This window comes from Anas platyrhynchos, chromosome 21 (genome assembly GCF_047663525.1).
Source record: "Anas platyrhynchos isolate ZD024472 breed Pekin duck chromosome 21, IASCAAS_PekinDuck_T2T, whole genome shotgun sequence".
Classification (NCBI taxonomy): Eukaryota; Metazoa; Chordata; class Aves; order Anseriformes; family Anatidae; genus Anas; species Anas platyrhynchos.
The window spans coordinates 4,327,911-4,350,546 of record NC_092607.1 but is presented as its reverse complement, the minus strand read 5'-3'; the positions used below and the strand labels follow the sequence as shown (position 1 = coordinate 4,350,546).

At 51.8% G+C, this 22,636-nt stretch overlaps 2 protein-coding genes across 6 annotated transcripts; one reads left to right on the top strand and one right to left on the bottom strand.

Moving 5' to 3' along the window:
• Positions 1–5,039: 5,039 nt before the first annotated feature.
• TP53RK (TP53 regulating kinase) lies at positions 5,040–6,238 on the bottom strand. The gene is made up of 2 exons (XM_027473211.3): positions 5,810–6,238; positions 5,040–5,652 (listed from the first exon to the last, which is right to left on the bottom strand). Exons 1-2 carry the CDS (start codon positions 6,159–6,161, stop codon positions 5,174–5,176), a joined length of 831 nt encoding a protein of 276 aa, XP_027329012.1. The 5' UTR covers positions 6,162–6,238; the 3' UTR covers positions 5,040–5,173.
• A 4,441-nt stretch (positions 6,239–10,679) lies between these two features.
• Positions 10,680–19,024, top strand: SLC2A10 (solute carrier family 2 member 10). Of its 5 annotated transcripts, none has more exons than XM_072026316.1 (6): positions 10,842–10,986; positions 11,696–12,128; positions 14,808–16,187; positions 17,209–17,331; positions 17,888–18,023; positions 18,647–19,024. In XM_072026316.1, the coding sequence occupies exons 2-6, from the start codon at positions 12,083–12,085 to the stop codon at positions 18,735–18,737; spliced, it is 1,776 nt and encodes a 591-aa protein (XP_071882417.1). In that variant the 5' UTR covers positions 10,842–10,986; positions 11,696–12,082; the 3' UTR covers positions 18,738–19,024. The 5 variants fall into 5 exon arrangements, with proteins under 5 accessions (XP_027329011.1, XP_027329007.1, XP_071882417.1 ...); XM_072026315.1 differs by lacking the exon at positions 10,842–10,986 and adding an exon at positions 11,013–11,466; XM_027473210.3 differs by lacking the exon at positions 11,696–12,128 and having other exon boundaries at positions 10,680–10,986; positions 17,972–18,023.
• The last annotated feature ends 3,612 nt before the right edge of the window (positions 19,025–22,636 follow it).

Sequence of the window (22,636 nt, the reverse complement as noted above, 5' to 3'; positions counted from 1 at the left end):
AGACGGCAGCAGGCAGATCTGAGGCACTATCAGATTGAGCAGATCAAAGCCAAGGGAGCTGGGTTTTCTCTCTGCTTTTTGCATTGCGATTGGAAGCTAAATGAAGCTGAGCAGCAAGGAGAAAAAAAGGGAAAGCAAAGTAACCTGACTTAGTACTTCACCAGCTTCCCAGTCCTTTAAACATATTCAAAACCTGGGTGAGTTGGGCCCATGACATGAAAGATGCCTAAAAATCCTGCTCAGCAGAGAAACCTTTCCCTCGTCATAACTAATCAGCTCTCTGGAGAGCTACTACCTCCCAGCCGGTCACTCCTAGAGCATCAAAGAAGTTAGAAACAAATGAATTGGACAAAAAAAGCAGAGAGCCCACTGAGAAAAGCTCTCTCAGGCTTCTAAAAACCGTGAATCACTGGCACAGAGGGAACAAGAAGTTAGAGAGGAAGAGTGCGGGGACACAGGCAGAACGGAGCCAGGGCTCTTCCCCCGGCTGAACGGACTCTGCTCTGGCTCCGGCCTCCACCTCCTCCATGGCACATCGATAATTTTGCACAAACAGTAACAAATCAGTTAATCCCTACACCCAGCCCGGGCAGGGGGCTGAAGGGGATGTCACAGCGTCACCGCGGCTCCTTTCAAGCAGCTGAAGGGACACAAAAGCTTTTGCCGGACGCTGCCGGGGGCCTCTGGCACAGCGAGGATCCGGCATCCGCCTGGCTGCCGGCCCCGTGGCTGCCCCAGCCCCCTGGCAAATGCTCCTGTTTCTTCTCGGGCGCCCAAAAGAAAGCACAGAGCTGACCAAGAGGGGTTTTTGTGGTGGTGGCAGTGGTGGTTTTTTGGCGAATTTTTTGTTTTTAAGTCTTGCCTTTTTAAACGGCTGGACATGATGAGTAAAAAAGTTATGTGGATAGAGAAATGAGTGGGAGGTTCCTGTGCCACCTCAATGCCATCACGTCAGGCAATGGCAGCATACGTCGTCACTTGAGCAGTGGTGAAATGCTGAAGAAAGTGGCTGGGGACCTGAAAGCAAGATTCAGGCCACCAAAGCAGTGCCATGGCTTAAAACACGCACAGCTCACCCCATAGAGCCAGCAGCCAGACTGGGAGCACACGTATGAGCCTGTGCCATGTGGGGGACCAAAAGAGCTCCTTTAGTCTTTTGCTCTCAAAATCAACCTTGTGAATGAAAAAAAAAAAAAGCTTCAAAAGAACAATAAGCCATCAGTGCCACGGTCTGTTCTTTCTCTTATGAAGACGCAGCTTTCTGCCAGTGCAGAGGGACAGGGGAAGGGGAGCACATCTCCGTCTTCCCCTTCCAGACGTGGGTCACGTCCCTACCTGGCAGCCCCTGCCACCAACCCACCCAGCCCCTTGGGGCACAGGCTTCAGCCTCCAGCCTGTCCCAGTTATGAGCTCTATGCAGGGACCTTCAAGGATTTCAGGTTAAATTCATTTTTTATCTTGTAAACTGCGTCTCCATCAACCACATTTCCAGCACCAGCACCAGCTGCCCTTGCCCCTCCCTGGGCTCCCTATTCACCACTGGGATCAGACCTCACTTGTTCCTGGGCCATCACTCTCCGCTACTGACAGAGGACATTGAGCTTGGCGCGGAAGAAAGAGGTTCTGTGTGGCACCCAAAGGGACAGCAGTGGGACACAGGCTGTGCTTAGGCCAGAGAGAGGCTTTATCTCTCTGTAGTGACCCTCACACACTGAACTCTGGGTTACAAATGAGCTTTTATGCTTTTATTGCACTAGCTTGGTTTCCTATCAGCGCTGATGGGAGAGGAGGGTTGCAAAAGGTTATCAATGTTTTGCATCTTGCAAAACTGGAAAATATCAATTTCCTGCAGACATCAAGGCCTAGACTAAAAAACCTACACTGTATAACTTGTATGCACAGTTTTTACATATACACACAGTGACTGCCCGCACAGAAGAGGCACTGTTCAAAAGTCATGGTAACAGCACACCCCGATTATGCAACTGCATCTTCAGTCCTATTTCTTGCCATAATAGTTTGTGGTTTCTTCCCCATTTGTTTTTCTTCAAAGCAGTCCTATAGGTCTACAGCTCAAATCTGTCTCCAAAAATCACATCTTTTTGTTGCATATTTATTGGATCATTGGGCAAAACAGAATTTATCATTATTACTGTAAAGTATTGCCAGGCTGGTAAAACCACTTCCACAAAAGAAATCACTGACAATGGTCAGACACTAAAATAAGGGAAAAAAACACACACACACCACAATTCCATCAATAACCAGCAATTCCCTTCAGAATCCTAACACTGCAAATTCTTCCAATGAAACCCCTCCACTTGCCGTTCATTTGTCATTCCCTCTTTCCATTTATTCTTCTTTCCACAGCTCGTTTGCACACCCCTCGTGTTCATTGTGCTTTGGGAGAAGCCCAGGTGTGAGGCAAGCAGGGGCACATGCTGGGAAGCCACTGGAAATTAACAGTTTGTGGCAGGCCTGACATTGGTCTCTTGAGACAGAACTTCATTTTTAAAAGCAGGAATATTTATGCAGCAGAAAGCAGCAGTGTGACCAGCTGCCTGTCCAGCATCAGCTACAAATATTTTCTGTTGAAAGACCATTTTTCCCAAATGCAGACTTACTTTCAGTGCTGGTGATGATGGCAGGGAGACACCCAGTGGCTGTGTGCAATACAAGCCATCAACTTTCCCATGGCAAGCCCTTCCAGTGCCCTCCGGGAGCAGGCAGGACTTTTTGGGGCTGTGTTAAGGCCAGCACACCCCTAGGGCTGCTGCAAACAGCCTGCCTGGGGCAGAGCAAGCCTCTCTGCCTCTCCCAGCATCACATGGATTCGTGATCCAAGCTGCAGCTCCCAAGGGCACAACCAGGGACAGAGCTGAGGCTGCAGGAGGTGCAGGGTGGATACGCCTCATGTCCAGTCTCCTCTTTGTGGCTATGCGCTGGCTGTGATTTTCCTACTGATTTTCCCTACAGCAATGTAGTGATGTGCAAAAACCAACCCTTAAATAATGAGGAGTTTTATCGTGCGATGAAAAAGCAAAACATTTTGCTTTTCGTTACCTGCAATGCTCTGCCTTGTTGTGATGTACCACCACGCAGCAGATTGCAGGAGGCCAGATCAGGGTCCCTGCCAGAAGCCCGGCAAGCAGCTGACCCCAGCTCCGCCGCAGGGCTCCTTCCCGGCCATAAAAACTTGCAGTCCATCAGCTTTGTTTCCACTCCACGGTCCTGCAGAGAGAACTGCATTTTAATAAACATCACGATAGTTAGGAACGGGCCGCTTCAAAGGGCTCTACAAACATAACTCAATCCTGGCACCACCAGGAGACAGTCCCAGCGTGTTTGTACAGATGGGCAGGGAGGCCAGGCGTGCTGGGGGGCTGCGTGTCGGGGCTCACATCAGGCCTTGCTGGGGGACTTGTTAGCTCGCATCCACCTGCTCCCACCACGCCACGAGGCCCTGCTCCACCCCAGGGTGCCTGGGGAGCACAAAGCAACTGAGCGCTGCTGGCACTGCAGTCACTCGGCAGGCAGCAGCCGTGCTGGGTGCGAGCTCTCCAAGGGTTCTCTGCACAAAAACCCAGCTCCTTCTCCTTGCCCCCAGCCCAGGCACGTTCTGCACTGGGTGAGCACAGTGGGTACACCAAGCGGTTAAAACAAAACCCCGGGGTGCTGGTTTCCATCACCAGCTGTGGGAATAGCCCGGGGAAGGCTGCGGGGTTCCTTTTACATACCGAAGGTAAAAAGGCTTACGGTGAGGCATTAACAGGGACTTCGGGCAAAGCTGTGGCTGGGTCGGTGGAACCCGGGCCCCACCTGGGGCCGAGCACTCGCCCAGGCGGCTCCTCTGGCAAGGAAGTGAATGCGCGCCGGGCACGGGCAGCCCGCAGCGCTAGGACACTTGCGGGACGCGAACCCCCAACCTTCGGGGCGGAAAGCGCCGGGCGGCGGCGTTACCGCAGCGCCACCGCGCAAAGTGCAGCGCGGCTCGGCGAGCGCCTTCTAGAGCCTGGCGCCGCGGGCCGGGGTTGTGTGCAAGGGACGAGGCCGAGGTCTGCAAATGGAGCTGATGCACAGCGCCGGCAGCTTCACCGCCTCCTTGCAGCCTGGCCTGCACTCGGAGCCGCGCCCAAGTGCTTTCACATGGCAAGCCCTCCAGTGCTTTCCAGCAGCTGTGTAAGGGAACAGCATGCCCTCCCCTTGAGGGGCAGAGATCTTCCTCACCCTGCACAACACATCGCAAAGGGAGAGCTGCATTCTGCCTTTTCAATCATTATCTGAAGGAAACAAGAAAGCTCACGCACACAGCATGCAGCTAACATCCCATTCTGCTAACAGCACAGAAGACTGGTTATTGTGGGGTTCGTAAACTTTTCCTCTGGGCCATCCTACATTGGCACTATCAGACAGATTAACCCAGAAAACTAATTAGAATAGGGAAAGTTACCAAAAAAAAAACCAAACAGCCATACCCCTGTCTGCGTATGCAGGCAATCGCATTTTGAGCAGTCCAACTTAGAAAGCTGCAAACCCAAAAGTTTACAGCAGACTTCTTGCTTAAATGAGAAGTTTCCCAGCACAAACTCATTCTTCACATTCTTTTGTCTTTACTTAAGGAACAAATATCAACTGAAAAGAGCCAAAATTACTACTGAAAACATAAATGAAACTTTCTTATGTGTAGCACTCTATTTCAGCCATTGCCCATGCCCTGAAATTCATAGTCCTAAAAGTTTCAGGATGTGTACTGGACTTTGTAATGTATTTAAGCCCTTTGTAGCAAGTATTCTGAGAAAAATATTTGTCTTAATTACCTTTGGTAAGTGTTCTGGTACCCTCAGGCCCCTCCTACCTCCCAGAAATCTACAGTCCATGGGCTGAGGAAGATCACTTGGTGTGATTCTAATTACGCAAAGAAGGCCCGTGGAATGACACTGAAAGCTCTATTTAAAAAGAAATATTTAACATTTAGGAAAGAAATAACCTTCAGTTGTCTTTCATGTGTGCTCGCGTCTCACAATTACTTTACGACACTGTTAAAAATTCAGATTTATTTAATATAAGACACAGTTATCAAAATAGTAACCTGTGAAATAAAACCAAATGGAAGTATAAATAACCATACTCGCTGAACCTACGTAGCACTATTTCTCCATCCCCACACTTGCTTTCACCCCACCATGGATCTCTTCCTTCCCCTCAGCCGCACTTCATCCAGCCTTTTCATCACAGGGCCAGACTTTTTAGATGTTGCTCCATAGGTCTTCAATAGGGCTTTGAACAGAGTTTCTGTATTGGGGTGAGTACTAAGGAAGGCTTTTTCCAGAACATACAAATCAACCCCTTTATCCTCCGGAAGACCTGAAATAAAACTGAGTCCAAAATCTATCAACACCAAGTCCAGCTTCTCCACGGGCGGTCGCAGAAGTACGTTGGAAGTCGTCAGATCCCCGTGTATAAGATCTTCATCGTGCATCCTCGCTAACAGCTCGCCCATCTTCTCCGCTAAATTAAGGAGGCTGCTGGTGTCACTTCCACTGTCTTGTACGGAATTAATGTGGTCTTGAACGGTGATCGAGCCTATGATATCTTCAAGATATATGCAGTTGGTCACGTAATCCACGAAGTAGACCACTGGGGCCGGAATCCCTATTAAAAAAAAAAAAAAAAAAAGGCTGTTAATTGGCGTTACCTTACCAAGAACCCGGTGGAGGGCCTTGGCAGACACTCGGACCGCCCCAGCCACGGGAAACGAGGGCTGCCCCGCCACAGCCACAGCCCCGGTGCCGGGCCGTGCCGTGCCCACCTGCCCGGCGGCAGCGCAGCAGGGACCGCGCCTCCTGCGCCGTGCGCCGCCGGCTGAGCCGCTCCTCCAGCGCCGGGTGCCGGTAGCGCTTCGGGAAGCGGAGCTTCACCACGGCCGCCCGCCCCAGGAAGCGCCCCCGGTACACCCGCGCCTCGGCGCCCTGCTGCACCAGCTGCAGCCCCGGCAGCGGCGGAGCCTCGGACACCGCAGGGCCCGGCGCGGCCGCCCCGGCCTCGGCCGAGTTCCCCGCGGCCGCCGCGGCCCCGTCCATAGCCTCGGCGCTGCCGGCCGCCGCCATCTTAGGCGCCGAGACCTCACCGCGCATGCGCGCCGCGCCGCTGTGCTCCGCCATCTTGGGCGGCCCGGCGCCGCCGGGGGCTCCCCGCTCAGCGCTCCCGGCACGGGCTCGGAGCCGCCGCCCGGCCCCCCCTGTCCGTGCCTGGGGGCACCCTGAGATCCCAGTGCAGCCCCGACCCCCTCAGGCTGTGTTCCGAGGGTCCCCGGCGCAGTCCCTGTAAATAAAATGTCTCGGTTGTGGCCTTCCGAGGTGCCGCGGGGCACTCTCGTCCTTGCTTTCTCCTCTCGGGGAGCAGAAAAGCGGCGTTTCTTTTTTTTTTTTTTTTTTTTTTTCTTTTTTCCCCAGAGTATTTATATTTTATTAATGCATTCCGTACTGCTTACTCCTCACGCGCGTGGTGGGAGCACGCCTGGCAAATATTTGTCTTGCTTCGGGAGCGCTTTCAGGCAGCGCTCGCAAGCTGCCCCCGCACGGCCCCGCAGGGCTGCGGGATCCTGGTGGCAGCTGGGCCCCACGCTCACAGCTTGCACATGCCATGAGCAGCCAAATACAGGGCTTTCTCCGTGTTCGGGGGCAGATTTTTATTTAAGCATCCATGCACCATCCCTGCAGATGTACAGCCTACAAACAAGTGCACGCAGATGCTCTCCATTCGTACTTGTGGTAAACACAACGGCCCTCTCATGCTGGCCATAAACATCCTCCAGCACTTTCAAAATACAAAAGAAAATGTTTTTGCTTTATTTTTCCCATTATTTTATTTATTTAAATTTCATCTTGCCTGCGATTTCGTTTATTCATTTCTTTTTTTGAATGCAATCAACAGTTGACATAGCCCTCGGAAACCGCCTAGAGCCATTTACAATATTTATGGTATCACCCAGTATTTTTACTGGAGTACTGACTGACTCCAGCGAGTTTCACTGAAGCCACAGACTGGCTGGTAAATTGTTTAATTATGTAACTTTGTTCTCCTGGTGACAAGCCCTTATAAACTCCCCTTTCACAAACAATGTAACTGAGTTAAAAATCGCAGTGCAGCATCCCGAGCTAATGGAAACCAAGCGGGGTCCCACGGCGCTGCCCACAGCCCTGCTGCTACTGACCCCCTGAGTGCTGGGCAGGCAGCAGTGCTGCGGGCAGCTCCCCCCTCGCTCCCCAATTTAAGGAGGGAGGCTGCGACTCTCAGAGGCGGACAGTCTGGAAAAAGGCTGGATGCAGGTTTGGGGGGGTTCCTCCACCCACGTAAGGCACTGTGGACTCGGAGGTCTGTTCTACCTGCCAAGAGCAGGCTCAAGGGTAACAGTTCATGTATGTGAATTTTCAACGCTGCTTCCCACGCAGCTTGTTGTGCTTCCTGCCATCCCTGCAATTCCAAACTGCAATTGCAATGGGGAAAAGAGGGGAAAGGAGAGGCACAGCATTACACACCTGGCCAAATCCGAGGGCTGTGGGCATCAGGCACCCCACAGAGGCAGCTTCACAGTCACCACAAGTGCAGTGTGAAAGCATCCCTGAAGTGTGCAGGGAAGTGCAGGCAGCCGCCAGGACCAGTGGCAGCTCACTCCGGTCCCAGCAGCTCTTGCCCTGTCCAGGCTGCAAAAAGTTCCATGATGTGCTGGGTGACCCACTGCAAGGAAAAAGATATTGCCCCAGGACAATGTATTGCTTTGATGCAAACATCTGTGAAATGGATGGGCTTGCAGCAATAAAAATTGCACCAGACTGCAATATACTCTTAGGTATTCCTTATAAGTATCTACATGTAAAAGTCTCTGCTGTCCCTATGCTGAGCTGCATAAGCTGCTGAGCCCAAGCCTGCCCCATGCCTGTGCTGGAGGCTGTCCTGATAATGTGCCAGTGGTTAAAGCACTGCCACGTCCTCTGCAAGGCAAAGTGGGGCAGAGAGAGTCTGTGCCCTGTTAGCAATGGCTGCAGAGAACAGGAGGCAGCAGCAGTGGAAGCATCCTTCTGTTTGTTGACTTTAGGATGCAGATTGGATAACGTTAAAAGAAAAAATATGTGCAACCTAGCCTAATAATGAGAAAGCTCTCTGGGCTGCAAACAAGCACACGATAATTCAAAGTGCCTGGCAAGCTAGCTCCATCCCAGCCAACTCTAAGCCTGTTCATGGACATTATCTTTTTCAATAATTGTACTGAACTTCTTCAACATGTTCTCTTTAATCCCTTCTTAAGGGTCAATTATAGAGAAAATGTGCTTGAGTATGTGACAAGTGTTGCTGAACACCTCATCCTCCTCTTTCAGGATGGGCTTCTCTCTCCTCTGGTACTGGTATTTTCCCTTGTGACTGTACAGGCTGTCTCAGCTGCTCCAGCCCTGTGGCACCAGCTACCATCACAGCCACGCAGAGCTGCCTGCAGACGCGAGGCTGTGTCACCCAGGGCGGGCTGCTATTGCCAACGCCGAGCACGTCAGGCAGCGCATACTTGCGGCTCAGGCCGGGCGTGTTTCTATTCACTGCAAAGCAGGAATGCGCCCTCGCTGCTCTGACATCCAGCAGCCAAGACTGCGATAAGGATCAGATGGAGAAATGGCACTGCCAAAACACGCAACCTCGAGACGAGGAGGAGAGCATCTCAGGAGACAGCAAGGCTAGAAACACACCGGCAGACACGAGGTGTGAGCTGCTGCATGGCCACGGGCACAGCTGGTCCCAGCGGATCCAGCCCTTCCCAGCCCCTCTCATGTGCAGCTAAAGGACTCAAGGACCACAACTACAGACTTCAGCAGGCCCCCAGTGCCCATTTACTAGGAATGGTACGATAAGAAAGATGTATGGCACTTCAAAACCCACAAAGGAAGATTATTTTTTTCCCAAAGTTATCCCCGCTGCACATCACAGCAGTTTTTTGTGGTGTGGTTTCAGAGGACTGTAACCCACAGCCACGCACAGTGCCGATGCTGCAGCTGTATTTCTGCAGATATTGATGTAATCTTTTTGGCTGCCTTTTGCAAACATACCATAAAGCTCTGCTGTACTCCCCAGGACCTCGCCTCCCTGCTGTCTTTGCTAATAATGTTTATTACCCTGCCAGAGAACAGGAAGCCTCCACAAAATGTCAGGGGTGGCTTTATGCTGGCAGATAAATAAATGCTGAGTGACCATGGAGAAAATATAATTTCTTCCTTCTCACACTGAATTCATTTGAAAAGGAGCGTAGTAAAATGTGCAGGAGTTGTTTGGGCAAGTTGTAGATCACGGAGCCAGGACGCGTTTACTCTGCTGAGGTCTGCTGCTCCCCTGGCTCTCTGCCTGGTGCAGTGGGGTGACATCTCCTCCACTTCGTAGCACAGCGCACCCCAAATGTCTGGGCTTCTGCTCCAGGGAGGAGCTCTGGGGGCCAGAGATCATGGGCAAGATCATGCTGCATTCCCAAAGTTCCCAAAATCTGGAACGTGAGCCAAGACACAGAGCTGTAATGTCTGCTCACCATAAGCTGGCCTCATATGCAGGTTCTTGGGGAAGAGAGAAAATTGCAAGTCTCCCTCTGAGTGTCGTGACAGCCAGTCATGGCTTCAGAGCTATTTAATCTACCTTATGAATTACAAATCCTATTGAAAAGCTCCTTCTTTGAACACCATCGGGCTCTGTTGGCTGGCTGTGTTTGAAGCCAATCTCTGCCGTGTGTATGATCCCTGTGCAGCTGTCAGTTTGTATGAGACACACGGTTTCAGAAGAGGTATTTTTCCATTGAAATAACATGTTTCTATTTCTGTGTTTCTAGTGAAATAACAATATATGAATGGGAAGCATTTACTTAATCTATAAATCAGACGTTTTGAAACACTTTTAATATTCACTATGACTCTTAGAAGAAGCAAGAACAAAGCCTTTGATCAGCTGCTGCCCATACTGTATGCTTGACATCCAACAGACAGGCTGAAAGGACATACATGATCCAGCATTGCCTGCCTCAGGCATCCCAAAACTATGAACTGGAGAAAAAAATAATAATAAATGAATAAAAGACAATAAAGAATTAGAACAACTGGTCCCAGAATGGAGACATGGCATGCATCCCCCTACATAGAAGAACAAGGATTCCTTAAATATTTTTCTATATTCCTCATTAACACGTGGAATGACCACTGAAAAGCTCTTTTAAAAGACATCACGTGTTTTTCCTTCCTTACCCAACCTGTTTACTTTTGTCTGTGTCAGAGGTCTGTGCCTGCTCTGCAGCCACAGGTGCAATGGCCGCTGATGCAGACCGTCCCCAGCCCGACCCAGGACTGAGTCCCAATCCCAGTCCAAAAAGCTTTACCAGCACAGGCTCCATGGTGTGTTACATGCAGCCACACACCAGTCCACAAAGCAGGCTTATGGTCATCTATGGGCATTTCCACTTCGGCTGCAGTCCGTGTGGCATGACCCTGGGAAAAGCTGTGCAAGCCCACCCCAAAGCCTTGTCCCTGCTCTGATCCCTGTGCTAGCCGGGTGACAGCAAATTTCTGAGCACTGCACACGCTTCCCACGTACACCACATCACAGCACATCCAGCAACAGCAGTTTGCACAAACAGCACCGAGGGACAACGTTTGCACAGTGTTAAAGCGTTCTGAAAACACTTCTAACCGTAGCAACTTTTGTGAAGTGCTTTTACAAACTCGAATTTGGGATACGTGAATTTCGCCTCAGATTCAGGAAAAAAGAAAAAAAAAAAAAAATCTTGAATCCAAGTTGAAGTCCCAGTGGCTTTGATGCAGTAGGCAGCAGGAAGGTTTCTGTCCCACTGCGCGGAGCAGGAATGTTAATTGCACGGCAAGCTGGCCGCGGAGGCACGAATGGAGCACGGGGCTGCTGCAGGGAGGCGAGCCCGAGAGCCCGACCCCGTGGCTCTAAGCCGAGCGCAAGGTGAGGGGCCCCGCTCAGCCCTGCTGCCCCGGCCCGGCTCCGAGCCGCTCCCTCCTCTCCTAGCAGCCTTCCCTCGCCTTTCCAGCCGAGCCTCCGAAAAGCTTTTCCAGCCCACCTCCTGTCCGGAGCCTTTCCACTCCGCAGCAGCAAAGCCGAGCATCGCGGCGAGCCTGCGGAGGCCGGGCACGGTCGGGTCCTGCTCCGGACCCCGCCGAGCCCCCCCCGGGACGGAGCCGGCGCCCCCCGAAGCGCCCCCGGCCGCTCCTTTCCCCTCCCGGGGACCGCGGGGCGAGCGAGTACCGCCGCCCCATCCCCTCCCCATCCCTCCCACCCCCTTCTCCCGGTCGGGGACCCCCCCCGGGGGCGGGCAGGGTGACTACAAGCCCCAGGCTGCCCGGCCCGGGAGGCAGGACGAGGAGCGACGTGGCGCTGCACGGCCCCGCTCCGGCCCCGCTGCGGAGCGCCCCGGGGCTGCCATGGGTGAGTGGCTCGGGGGGGGGGGGGGTCGGGAGGGGCCGGGGGGGGGGGGCGGCAGGCGGGCAGGCGGCCCCCTGAGAGCGGCGGAGAGAAGTTGGCAACTTGGCCACTTTTCCTGAAGGCTCCGGCTGCATCTCTCTGCCTCCTTCCCTCCCTCTTTGCCTCCCCCGCCCAGCTTTACTTTTTTTTTTTTTTCCTTTTTTTTCCTTTTTTTTTTTTTTTTTTTTTTTAGCGCTTCCAGCAGCAAAACAGCAGTAATTTCCTGCGGCTCGGCCCCTAAGGCCGGCCCGGGAGCATGAGCGGGGCGAGGGAAGGCGAACCAGGCTGGGGCCAGCCGCCAGCAGCGCCCTGGACCACAGCCCTCTCCCCAGGTTTTGCCACGGGCAGGGGATGTGCTGGCGCAGCTCCCCGTGAGACCCACCGGCTTCGCCGTCCTGATGAGCTCTGAAAGGTCCCCGGTACCCCGGCAGCTCCAGAACAGCCTCTGTACCGAGCCAGATCCCACGCAGAGTTGGTGAACTGTTGCTGCCCACTAAGTTAACACGGAAAGCTGCAAAGTCTGATCGGATCGGCTGCGGCATTCGCAGCAGGGCTGCCTGTACCGAACCCACTTGGTGGCATGAAGCTAATGGCTTGCCCGCTTTGTGTGAAGACTTTTGTTCTCAGTGAGCAAATATTTTTTCTAATTATCTGCGTAACATGTGTACAAGGAATGATAAAAACGGTGCAGGTGGTCACACAGCGTGGTGGCAGGGATCGGCTTCTAGCTGGAATGGCACAAGTAGCACGAGGGAAAGAGGGATACAGAATAAATACAATTATAAACATAGCTATCGTCCAGATATAACCTTTAGTGCTAGCTGTGATTATAGACTGAATAGGGATGCTTCCTATTAAACACAGCTTGTGAGGGGAAAAACCCCGTAGGCAGGGTGAGAAAAGTTTTCCACAGGCTGGTGGCTGTGGCCTCATTCTTTCCACATACGGTCTACTGAGGCTGGGAGTATGAAGCTGTGAGTATTTCTAATTAAACAAAGGCAATGTGAGAATTCAGATAGCATTATGTGCTGGAATCCAGTGCGTTACAGCAGAAACCTGCAAACTCATGCACTTTACCTGTACCTTTGAATTGGGACTGGGGGAGGCAGGTCACTGCCACTGCTGTTCCCCCAAAATCCCCTTGCAGTGGGGGCTGGGGGCTGTCACGCTGCGTGCGCTCCCCTCTGCCATGCTCAGTGACATGACTCACGGCTCGCACATCTTCGCCCTTTCATCCTCTCCCCAGGGCGAGAAGCGTGTGCAGCAAGCACCTTGTTTTTGTAGGGTTGGTTGGGGCGGGTTGGTTAGTTTGGGTTCAGTTTGCTTTGCTTATGCTGTTGTTTTTCCTTATTTTAAGTAAGCTTAAATACTTACTAAACTTGCATGCTCAGCTGTATGAGAAAGGCAAGGTCAAAGAATCACTTCTTGTATTTGGGGCAGGCAACAGGGAGCTTTTCAGCTCAGGAAGTTCATGCTGCAGAGCTAGATCAGCCCAAGAAGGTTTGCCTGGCTTGGTGATCCTGGGTACCAAGAGCTAGAGAAGGAGAGGTGAAGAAATCAGTCACCCCCACAGAGTAATGCCAAGAGTGCAGGATTAGCTAGGAGGAGTAAACTCTTGTGAGCAGCATTTTTAACTACATTGTGCATTCATCCTTATTTCCTGTAAGTCAGATTTTTCTGCTTACTGTTTCTGGTTTCTCTCTTGTCTCTGTCAAAGCAGTCCAAATTTTCTCGCTCAGACTCAAGGTAAACGCAGCTGTTAGAGGCTAGGCGGGCCCCCCCAGGAACTGAGGGCTGTGGTCCCGTCAGCAGAAGACTTTCTCTCTGCTGTCTCTTTGACAATAGAAAATTTAATTTAAATCCCCATCCCCAGCTTTGCAAACTTTGACAAAAAGTAACTGTCCTGCTGCTTCATCCCAATGTTTGTTCCTGCCTGCAGCTGCAAAGAACAGCCATCAACCTCCCACTAATGTACTCAGCAGTGAAATAGTTAATGCTGCTTTTTTACTATTTTTTTTTTTTAAGAAAATTTCCTTAGATTTCCAGCTTAGGTTGAAGTGCATGTGGCATTCATCAGCTCTCACTGCAGGCTTTGAATTCCCACTCCTTACCTTGCAATCCTGAGGTCTGAAGCTTTTATTTTTAGTGAGATTGTAGAGCCTGGAGTTGTTACTGGGCTGTAGTTCAGAGGGAATGCACATACTGGGGGAGTTTTCTGGCCACATAATCACGTAATAAATAAGGCCATACCTATAGGACACCACTTTACTGATGAGGAGATGTTAACGGGAAAACTGCTGCCTTGGTTATTGCCATTCATAAATGATCTGTAAAACTAAGTTAGAGGAAAGAAAGGAGGCAACATCTTTAACAACTTACTGACTTGGCCAACCATTTCTCCCTTTACCTGGGTTCAGAAGGGGACTGGAAAAAAAAAGAAGTTGATAGTTCAGTAAGCTTTAAGTATAGTGCCACCCCCCATGGATGCTGGGGTTGTTTAGCAACTTGGTATTTCTGTGATAAATGCTTCACAACAACAAAAATGAAGTTCAGAAACATCAGCTTCTGTGGGTGAACATAGGATGTCTGCTGACGTGGAAAGAGGGGTGCCTGGAAAACAGCAGGGCCTTCTTGAAAACTGGTTGGGGGAAAAGGTGCTGCATGCAGGGCACTGGGCAGCGACACTTGTTTCATCCTGGAATTGTGTGGAGCTTGAAGAAGGAATCAGGTGAGATATTGGAGGGAAGGGGAGCCGTAATGAAGAGGACTGGACCAGGGCAGGTCCGTCCCAGTGAGTGACTTATGAAATTCACAGGTGACAAGGGATGGCTCTTTTCCTACAGATGCTTCTAAGCTGCAAACCATGGACTGAAACTTTATAATGGTAACACAGAGGGAGTCCAAACCCAAAAAGTGGAAGCTGCATTTCCTGCCCAGAACAGTTTTTGCCATTATAACAATGAAGAGGGACCACGGTGGGTCCCTGCACAACTCCAGGAAAGCAGATCACTGTCCTCCACTTAAATACAAGTCTTTGCTTTGCTAACACAGCCCTGTTTTCATGGTTCTGCACCCCAGTGAGTGCCCCTGCAGTCCATGGCAGTGGGTGCAGGCCTGAGAGGTTGTGTGAGTATGTGCAAGTGCCTGTATACATGGCTGAGGGACTTCTGGGGAGATTTGGCATCATAGCTTTGTAAATAGAAAACTTTGTGTGTCCTGGAAAAGCTTTTTCCAGATTGTGCCTGCTGATAGCTTTCCTGCTAGAACCAGAAGACTGAACCTCGCATTGCTTGCTTGTTTTCCAGGTCGTGCCCTGCTGGTCCTCCTGCTGTCCGCTACAGTCTCCCTCCTGGGCGGGCTGATATTTGGATACGAGTTGGGGATTATCTCTGGTGCACTGCTGCAGCTGCAGACAGACTTTCACCTCGGCTGCTTCAGGCAGGAAGTTCTGGTGAGCTCCCTCCTCATCGGGGCGCTCCTCGCCTCTCTGGTGGGGGGCATCCTCATTGACCGCCATGGCCGGAGGAGAGCAATCCTGGTCAGCAACTTGGTCCTGCTGTTCGGCAGCCTTATTCTGACGTTGGCAAGGTCGTTCATTGGGCTGGTCATTGGGCGCATGACCGTGGGCTTTGCCATCTCTGTCTCGTCCATGGCCTGCTGCATCTATGTCTCGGAGATGGTGGCGGCCCATCAGCGAGGGCTGCTGGTGTCTCTCTACGAAGCAGGCATCACTGTGGGCATCCTGCTGTCGTATGCACTGAATTACGTCTTTGCGGACGTGGATGAGGGATGGAGGTACATGTTTGGACTGGCCATTGCCCCGACAGCCATGCAGTTCCTCAGCATCCTCTTTCTCCCAGTGAACCCTGTTAAATTAAATTCGTGGGACTCAGACTGCCAGAAGGGTCTCATTCAACTGCAGACTGCTGAGGACAGAGAGGCAGCAAAACAGGAGTCCTATAAGGAGAAGCACTACTCATTTCTGGACCTTTTCAGGACCAGAGACAACATGAGAAGACGCACTCTGGTGGGCCTGGGCCTGGTGCTCTTCCAGCAGTTCACTGGGCAGCCCAACGTGCTGGGCTACGCCTCCAAAATCTTCCACTCGGTGGGATTCCAGAGCAACTCCTCTGCCATCCTGGCCTCTGTTGGGCTGGGGGCGATAAAGGTGGTGGCCACGCTCGTCGCGATGGCATTTGCGGACAAGGCCGGCAGGAGAGTGCTGCTCATCGCCGGCTGTGTGGTGATGGCGATCTCCGTCACCACCATTGGCCTCACCAGCTGCATCGCTCCACTGGCCATGGCCAGGGACTGCACGGCAGCCGCAGACCCCAACGCATCCCACAGCCTTGGCCAGCACCCCCTGACCCCCCTGTCCTCCCAGCCCACTGGGTCACACATCCCACCAGCGTTAGGTGAAGGCAGCAGGCAGGGGGGAGCTGATTCTGCTGCCGCAAAGAGCCTTACAAAAGCCTTTGCCAGTGCTCGGAGCAGGGCGGCTGTTACTGACTCTCCCCACACCCAGAAGATGGGCTTGGCAAGTCAGTCCAAAACAGAGACAGGAGAAGAGAGCTCAGGCCCTCCTTTTGGTGGTGCTCCCCCGACGGAACATATGGTTTTAAATTGGATTACGCTGCTGAGCATGATGGCTTTCGTGAGCGCATTCTCAATTGGATTTGGACCAAGTAAGTATGGTGTTTATATATCCTTGTGCTAACCCAGAGGATAAAGCTGGGGCTGATCTTTATAGTCCGCTTCATTATGCATCTGCTTTACCAAGCCGCTGAGTGTCTGGAAATTGGAAATACATCCCCTTCAGCCTCCTGAATCATTTCCTCGTCTTGCAGCTCTGTTGGCTGTGGGGCTGGTGCAGCATCATAATAACCTTCTTGTCCATGCTATCACTACTCATGTAATTTTTTTCCCCTTGTTGTACTCATTGCAAAATCAGAGCGTCCCACAAACACTACCTAATCTTCACAGCACCCCGACAAGGAAGAAAAGAGAGGGCTGCGTAGGTACTGAGGGGCTTCTCCAGAAAGTCAGCAACAGAGCTGGAAAATGGAACCTCCCTGAAAGTTTCTCAGTGTCGGCTTCCAAAATCGTTATTTATCAGATGAGAACAGAGACTAGTTCTTGCTTCCATGCGAGTTCTAGCATTTTCTGGCACTTGCTGTTTTAAGGGCTTTGATGGGAGAAAACAGTATCTAGCTGAAGGAAAAACATAAGTGCACAGCAAGCCTTGGGAGTTTGGCAGTGACCCTCTAAATCATTTCAATCAAAATAACCCTAGGATAGGAGAGAGTGCTTCAAGATGCATTCTACTCCCAGCTCTGACTTTAGCCCAAATACAACATTTTCTCTTTAATCTACCCCTTCTCCTTTCTCTACAAGAGCATGTCCTGATGGCAGATACGCCGATATTTTCCCATCTGCTGAATGGCCATGTCCCCTGCTTTGTTTTTTGCTGACTGGGTCTGTTTGTTGGCATCTCATTCCTCCACAGTGCCGAGCATGGGAGTTTCAAAGTGCTCTGCTGTGACCTGACCCTGAGAACAATGATCATTGCTCACCACCAACAGCAGCGGGTGTTGGGTGAAGCCAGAGTTTGGCTCTCCATAAAACCCTTGCCAAGTATTCTACACTCATTTCCCAAATGTGTTTCTTAAACCACACAACCATCTTTCTCATCTCTGATCTGTGCAGTGACCTGGCTGGTCCTCAGTGAGATCTACCCAGCTGGAATAAGAGGAAGAGCCTTTGCTTTCTGCAACAGCTTTAACTGGGCCGCCAATTTACTGATCAGCCTCTCCTTCCTAGACCTTATTGGTAAGTGTCCGTCCCTGTCCCCCATTTCCCACAGGTGGGTTAGTGAAGACAGCCACCACAGCCATTTGGAGAGCAAGTGGTGTTTGGAACCATGGGGACTGCACACTGGAACAGCTGTGACCCCAACGCCTGTGAGAGCAGAAAAATGCAGGCACCAGTGACACTGGTCTGAGCTCCTCCATCACCCATTTCATAAAAATCATCCTTCACCCACTGGGCTGGGCTGTAATGCTGCACTGTCAGGGAACCGTGGGGTTTCCAGCTCTCATGCCAGTAGCTTTACAAAGTTTCTCGGTAGCAGAGCTCCTGGTTGAGGCATTCACATGGCACTGTTGGGCCCTGGAGCTCAGTTTTCTCCCTCCCTTGGTGGTACTGCTGGCAAAGCCTGCTGTGAACCATCCTTTTCCCTCGCTGCTTCCTAGCCCAGGCCTTGCAGATAAGGAGCTTTCCCTGTCCGGTACCAGTGAGTGTTTTGTAGTAAGCAGCCAGCTTCCTTTGCATCCCACGATGTGACTGACCTCTGATGGACCCTTCCTGTGCTTGAATCTCTCTGCAGACGCCATTGGTTTCTCCTGGATGTTTCTTCTCTACGGACTGATGGGAGTGATGGCTGTTATATTCATTTACCTTTTTGTTCCAGAAACAAAAGGGCAGTCCTTAGAGGAGATAGACCAGCAGTTCTCCAGGAAACGGTACGTGTGCCAACCTGAGTGCAGGCTTTGGGTGCTTCCCACCAGCCCTACCTGAAATCCGTGGTACAGGGCAGTCCCAGCCTGGTCAGTGCCACCAAGAACATCTCAGGTGTATGGCCAGGCTGTGGGATGGGCTGTGAGGGCTGCAACATGTTTTTGTCAGCGGGTCACTGTCCTGGGCCCTACAGCCATGCTGCTCAAGGTCACTGGTGATTTTTGGAGAAAAGGGCTGATACCAAAGCTTGTGGGTGACGGGAGGAGAACAGCACCAGAACATGGTGCAGGTCTAGGCTACAGGAGGGAACAATACTCCTGGCCTTTCCCCTGGGATCCTGGACTCGTGCTCCTCCTCTGGGCCAGAGACATCTCCCAGTGTCAGACCATGGGCTCTCACCCAGCCATTTCCATGCAAAGCCTGTGATTCCTGGCAAGGTGGGACAGGTCAAGTGGGATTTGTGCGTTTCTGGCTGTGAAGGAGGTGACAGGGCAAGAAATGCCGGAGTGGAGGGAGGCTGTGCAGAGCCACAATGAGGAGGGAGGTGGCCAGGAGGGGTGGCTGCTGCAAGTCTCCGGACTGGCAGTGAGCAGCAGTAGCGCCAGCTGACCTCCAGCATCACCCCCAGGCTGTGGGAAGGGAGCGGGTGTAAGCGTGCAAGAGGAGCGAGCTGCGCACACGGGCAGTACCAGCGAGTGGAGCACACCAGCAGCACCTGAAACCAGGGACCAACAGCGTCACCCTGAGGAGGGGAGCAAACCGTGCCATTGGGACATTTCTTCTTGTGGCCTGTGACTGGTGACCTCTGCTTGGATGCTGCTCTCCCCACAGTGCCTTCAGCCTTGAAAAGAGCCCATAGCTGTCCTCTGCGTCCTTGGAGAGTCACTGGTCCCAGGCAGGGACCACACCCTTCCTTTGGTATCTTTTATTGTTCACGGTTTGTATCTCCTATCATTTAAGAGGTTAATGGTTTTGTATGCAGGAAATAAAACAATTTTTGCTGACAGTGCTTTCCATCCAGACAGTTCATTTCTGAGCAAGATATATTGTTTTCCACTTCTTTGAAGTACTTGGTGCTTTATAAAAGGGACAGCATTGCAGGAGGAATGTCAAGTTCTGAGCAGCATACATTAATGTCATCACCTTTTATAATGTTTGTAAAAACCTCGAGTCTGAGAAGGGAGCTAATGCAGCTAAACACCCTAAAGGACCAGCAGCTCATGTGCCTGATTTCACGTGGCCCATGCCCACAAAAGCACAGCACATCTATCATGCGTGTTTAGCTGCTTTCTTTTGTACACAGAGGATGTTCTGCATTCACTGCTAAGGTCTGCATGTACAAAAATGCTGTAGTGTTCTGGTACCTTCTACAAGTTTTCCACTTCTCACAATTGTACGTTCTTTGATTGTTGATTTTTATTTTTAGGCCCTGTTACCCTCCTCCGAGCACATATACATTACAAAATAACCACCCTGCTACCACCACACTCACTCCCAAAAGTTTGCAAGAGAGGAGATGCTGGCATCCTGCTGACCCCACAACCTTACCTCTTTTGAACACCTAAGGAAGCAAGTCCCAAAGCTTAGTGTTTTCCCCTGAAAATGCAGCTCCATAGGGACCAGCAACCTCTATGCTGGTGACACACACAGGACAGAGCTTAATCTGTCTGACACTGAAAACACCATCTCAAAGAGAACTCACCATAGCACTGGAAAATGATCCTCTGCCCTTGGCCGTATCCAGCCCATGGCTGTCAGGTGGCTCCTTGAGTTGCTGTTGGGGAGCATCGTCCTCTCCCAGCAAGTGATGGGAAGCATGGGAAGCACCTTGGGCTTCCTCGGCCACATCCACCCTGCTGCAGCTGGGCTGCCAGGGCTCAGTGGGGAGCAGCGCAGTGGCTGCAATGTTTCTGTGAGTCCCCTGAATGCTGTAGATGCTGTCACCTCAAGGACACAGAGATGTCCTTTGCAGAGGAAAGGGATCTGGGGGTGCTGATTAATGCTCACCTGAACATGAGCCAGCAGTGTGCCCACGTGTCCAAGAAGGCCAACAGCACCCTGGCTTGTGTCAGCAATAGTGCAGCCAGCAGGAGCAGGGAGGTGATCGTCCCACCGTACTCAGCTATGGTGAAGCTGCACATCAAGTGCTGTGTTCAGTTTTGGGCCCCTCACTACAAGAAGGACACCAAGGCCCTGGAGAGTGTCCAGAGCAGGGCTATGAAGCTGGTGAAGGGCCTGGAGCACAAGGCCTGTGAGGAGCGGCTGGGGGTGTTTGGTCTGGAGAAGAGGGGGCTCAGGGGAGACCTCATTGCTCTCTGCAGCTCCCTGAAAGGAAGCTGTGGGGAGCTGGGGGTCGGCCTCTTCTCACAGGTAACCAGTGATAGGACCAGAGGGAATGGCCTCAAGTTGTGCCAGGGGAGGTTCAGGCTGGAAATGAGGAGACATTTCTGCTCAGAAAGAGCAGTCAGGCACTGGGACGGGTTGCCCAGGGAGGTGGTGGAGTCACCGTCCCTGGGGGTGTTCAAGGGAAGGCTGGACGTGGTGCTTGGGGACATGGCTCAGTGGGTGATGGTGGTGGTAGCAGGACGGTTGGACCAGATGATCTTAGAGGGCTTCTCTGACCCTAATGATTCTGTGACACCCATGAATCAGAAAACAGGTTCTCCCTTCCTACAACCGCGAGCTTGCTCCGAAAGCCCGTGTCCACTGAGCTATGCAGGGGGGTAGAGAACTCCGATTCACTGGGAAGGGCCGGGGCAGGCCTAGGGGCTGAGGCTGGGTTCCAGGCGGTGCCGGGGCCGATGCGCTGCGGCCGGCCCAGCAGGGCTGCACCGCGCCCCGGCGGCCGCCAGGGGCCAGCCCGAGCCCACGGAAGGCGCCGAGGCCGCTGCAGGCCGCTCGCTCAGCGCCACGGGCACACGCGTGTCCGCGACAGGCCGTGGGGCTGCTGCTGGGGCACCGACACGGCCGGGTTCCGCGGGAGGAGGCTTCGTTAGCAGGGGCTGAGGGGGCTCTTCCCTGTTTTTTCAGGATCAATAGCACACGGGTCCCCAAAATCTGTGGGGTCAATTCAGACTTGGGCACCTCAGGAGGAGGATGTGGCCAGTGTACAACGGAATACCAGCAGGGCAATAAAAGCTGCAATTAAAAAAAAAAAAAAAGAAAAGAAAGAAAAAGGTGACTGACCAAGTACGGCAAACAGGAGCACTGTTAAGCAACAAAGCAAAGGCAAAACTTATAGGTGCTTCCATTTCCATCCGATCCTAGTGCAGAATCCTAAGAAAATATGGTGATACTAGGCTTTTCAACTGACCTGAATGGCTACCCCAGTATAACGGGGTTGTTGGTGACCTGCTGGCAGGAGAATGATCCCCAGGTTGGATGCTGCTGGGCTGGCGGCTGCGTGGGAAGGCTGGAGCAGGATGCACACGAGAGAAGCGCCTGTGTGGGGAGGACTGGATGAAGAAAAAGCAGCAGAAAGAGCATCACTGCAGGCTTCTCAGGGTGATAGATCCCAGATTCCAAAGGGTAAAATGTAGAGCAAGGACTGTGCTACTGACCCCTGCTAAGGATAAATATAAAGATCTGAAAACATGAGGTTAGAGAAGCTGAAATTTAGGTCAGGTGGTAATAGTGGGAGATTTCAACTATCTACATACATATTGTCTCAGTGATCCATCAGGAAGAAAAAATACTTTTGGATACAGTAATGAGTCTCGGTGACCAAGCAGTGGTAGAAGCAGCAAGGAGGGCTGCTGCTCTGGGTTTAGTTCAGGACCTGCTTCACAAGGTGTTTGTGGGAGAGCTGCTCTCTGCTAGTGACCACAGTACAACCAATTTAATGCTGTAGTGGGAGAAAGCACACCAAATAAATCCAGCACGTGGCTATGCAATTTCAAGAGAGGGAGCTATGAAAAAATAAGGTGATTGGTCAATAACAACAACAGAGCTAAAAGGAACAGGCAGAAAGCAAGGAGCCTGCGAGCAGTCTGGAGGTGATTAAAAAATACTCTATTAAAGCCCAAGTACAACATGTGCCACAACTCAAAACGAACTCAGAGGTCCTAAAAAACACCCTGCCTGACTCACTGGGAAGGTTAAGGAGGTTTCACAGGGAGAAGGTCAGCGTTTAAAAAGTGAAAAGGTTTCCCACATGAGGAGAACAGGAAAAACCATAAAACATAGCGAGTTAAGTGTAGACAGAAAATTAAAAGAGCTAAAAAAGAGCACAAAGGTCTCCCTGCCAACTGACTTAAAAAGTAAAAGAAAATAAAAAGAAAGACATCAAAAACAAGAAGGTAGCTAGGGAGCTATTTGATTGCTCATGACCAAGGGACAAGTAGTGTACGGGGAAGGACAGGGCATGACGGGGTAGCTCAGGCATCTCTTGGTGTTGGTCTTCACGGCTGGAGATACGTGGGAGATCCTCGCACCCATGTCATGCTCCGTAGCCTATCAGTCATAAGAATCAGATCAGCGAGACATTCCACATGCCTGCTGAACCAGAGGACCAGGATTGCCAGCACAGCTCCCACCTACAGAGCAAGCTCTGGAAGGGGCCCTGGTGAGGGTCACATCCAGCCCTGTTGGGGTGCTTGGGTCTGCATCAAATGGGGGT

What these genes read in the sequence shown, in the direction of transcription:
- SLC2A10 (XM_027473206.3), top strand. Translation starts at nt 10,917, where the DNA reads ATGGAGCACGGGGCTGCTGCAGGGAGGCGAGCCCGAGAGCCCGACCCC. An exon ending in CTCAATTGGATTTGGACCAA is followed by an intron (nt 16,188 to 17,208) that starts GTAAGTATGGTG and finishes TGATCTGTGCAG; the next exon opens with TGACCTGGCTGGTCCTCAGT. An exon ending in CTCCTTCCTAGACCTTATTG is followed by an intron (nt 17,332 to 17,887) that starts GTAAGTGTCCGT and finishes ATCTCTCTGCAG; the next exon opens with ACGCCATTGGTTTCTCCTGG.
- TP53RK (XM_027473211.3), bottom strand. Translation starts at nt 6,161, where the DNA reads ATGGCGGAGCACAGCGGCGCGGCGCGCATGCGCGGTGAGGTCTCGGCG. An exon ending in GCTGCGCTGCCGCCGGGCAG is followed by an intron (nt 5,653 to 5,809) that starts GTGGGCACGGCA and finishes TTTTTTTAATAG; the next exon opens with GGATTCCGGCCCCAGTGGTC.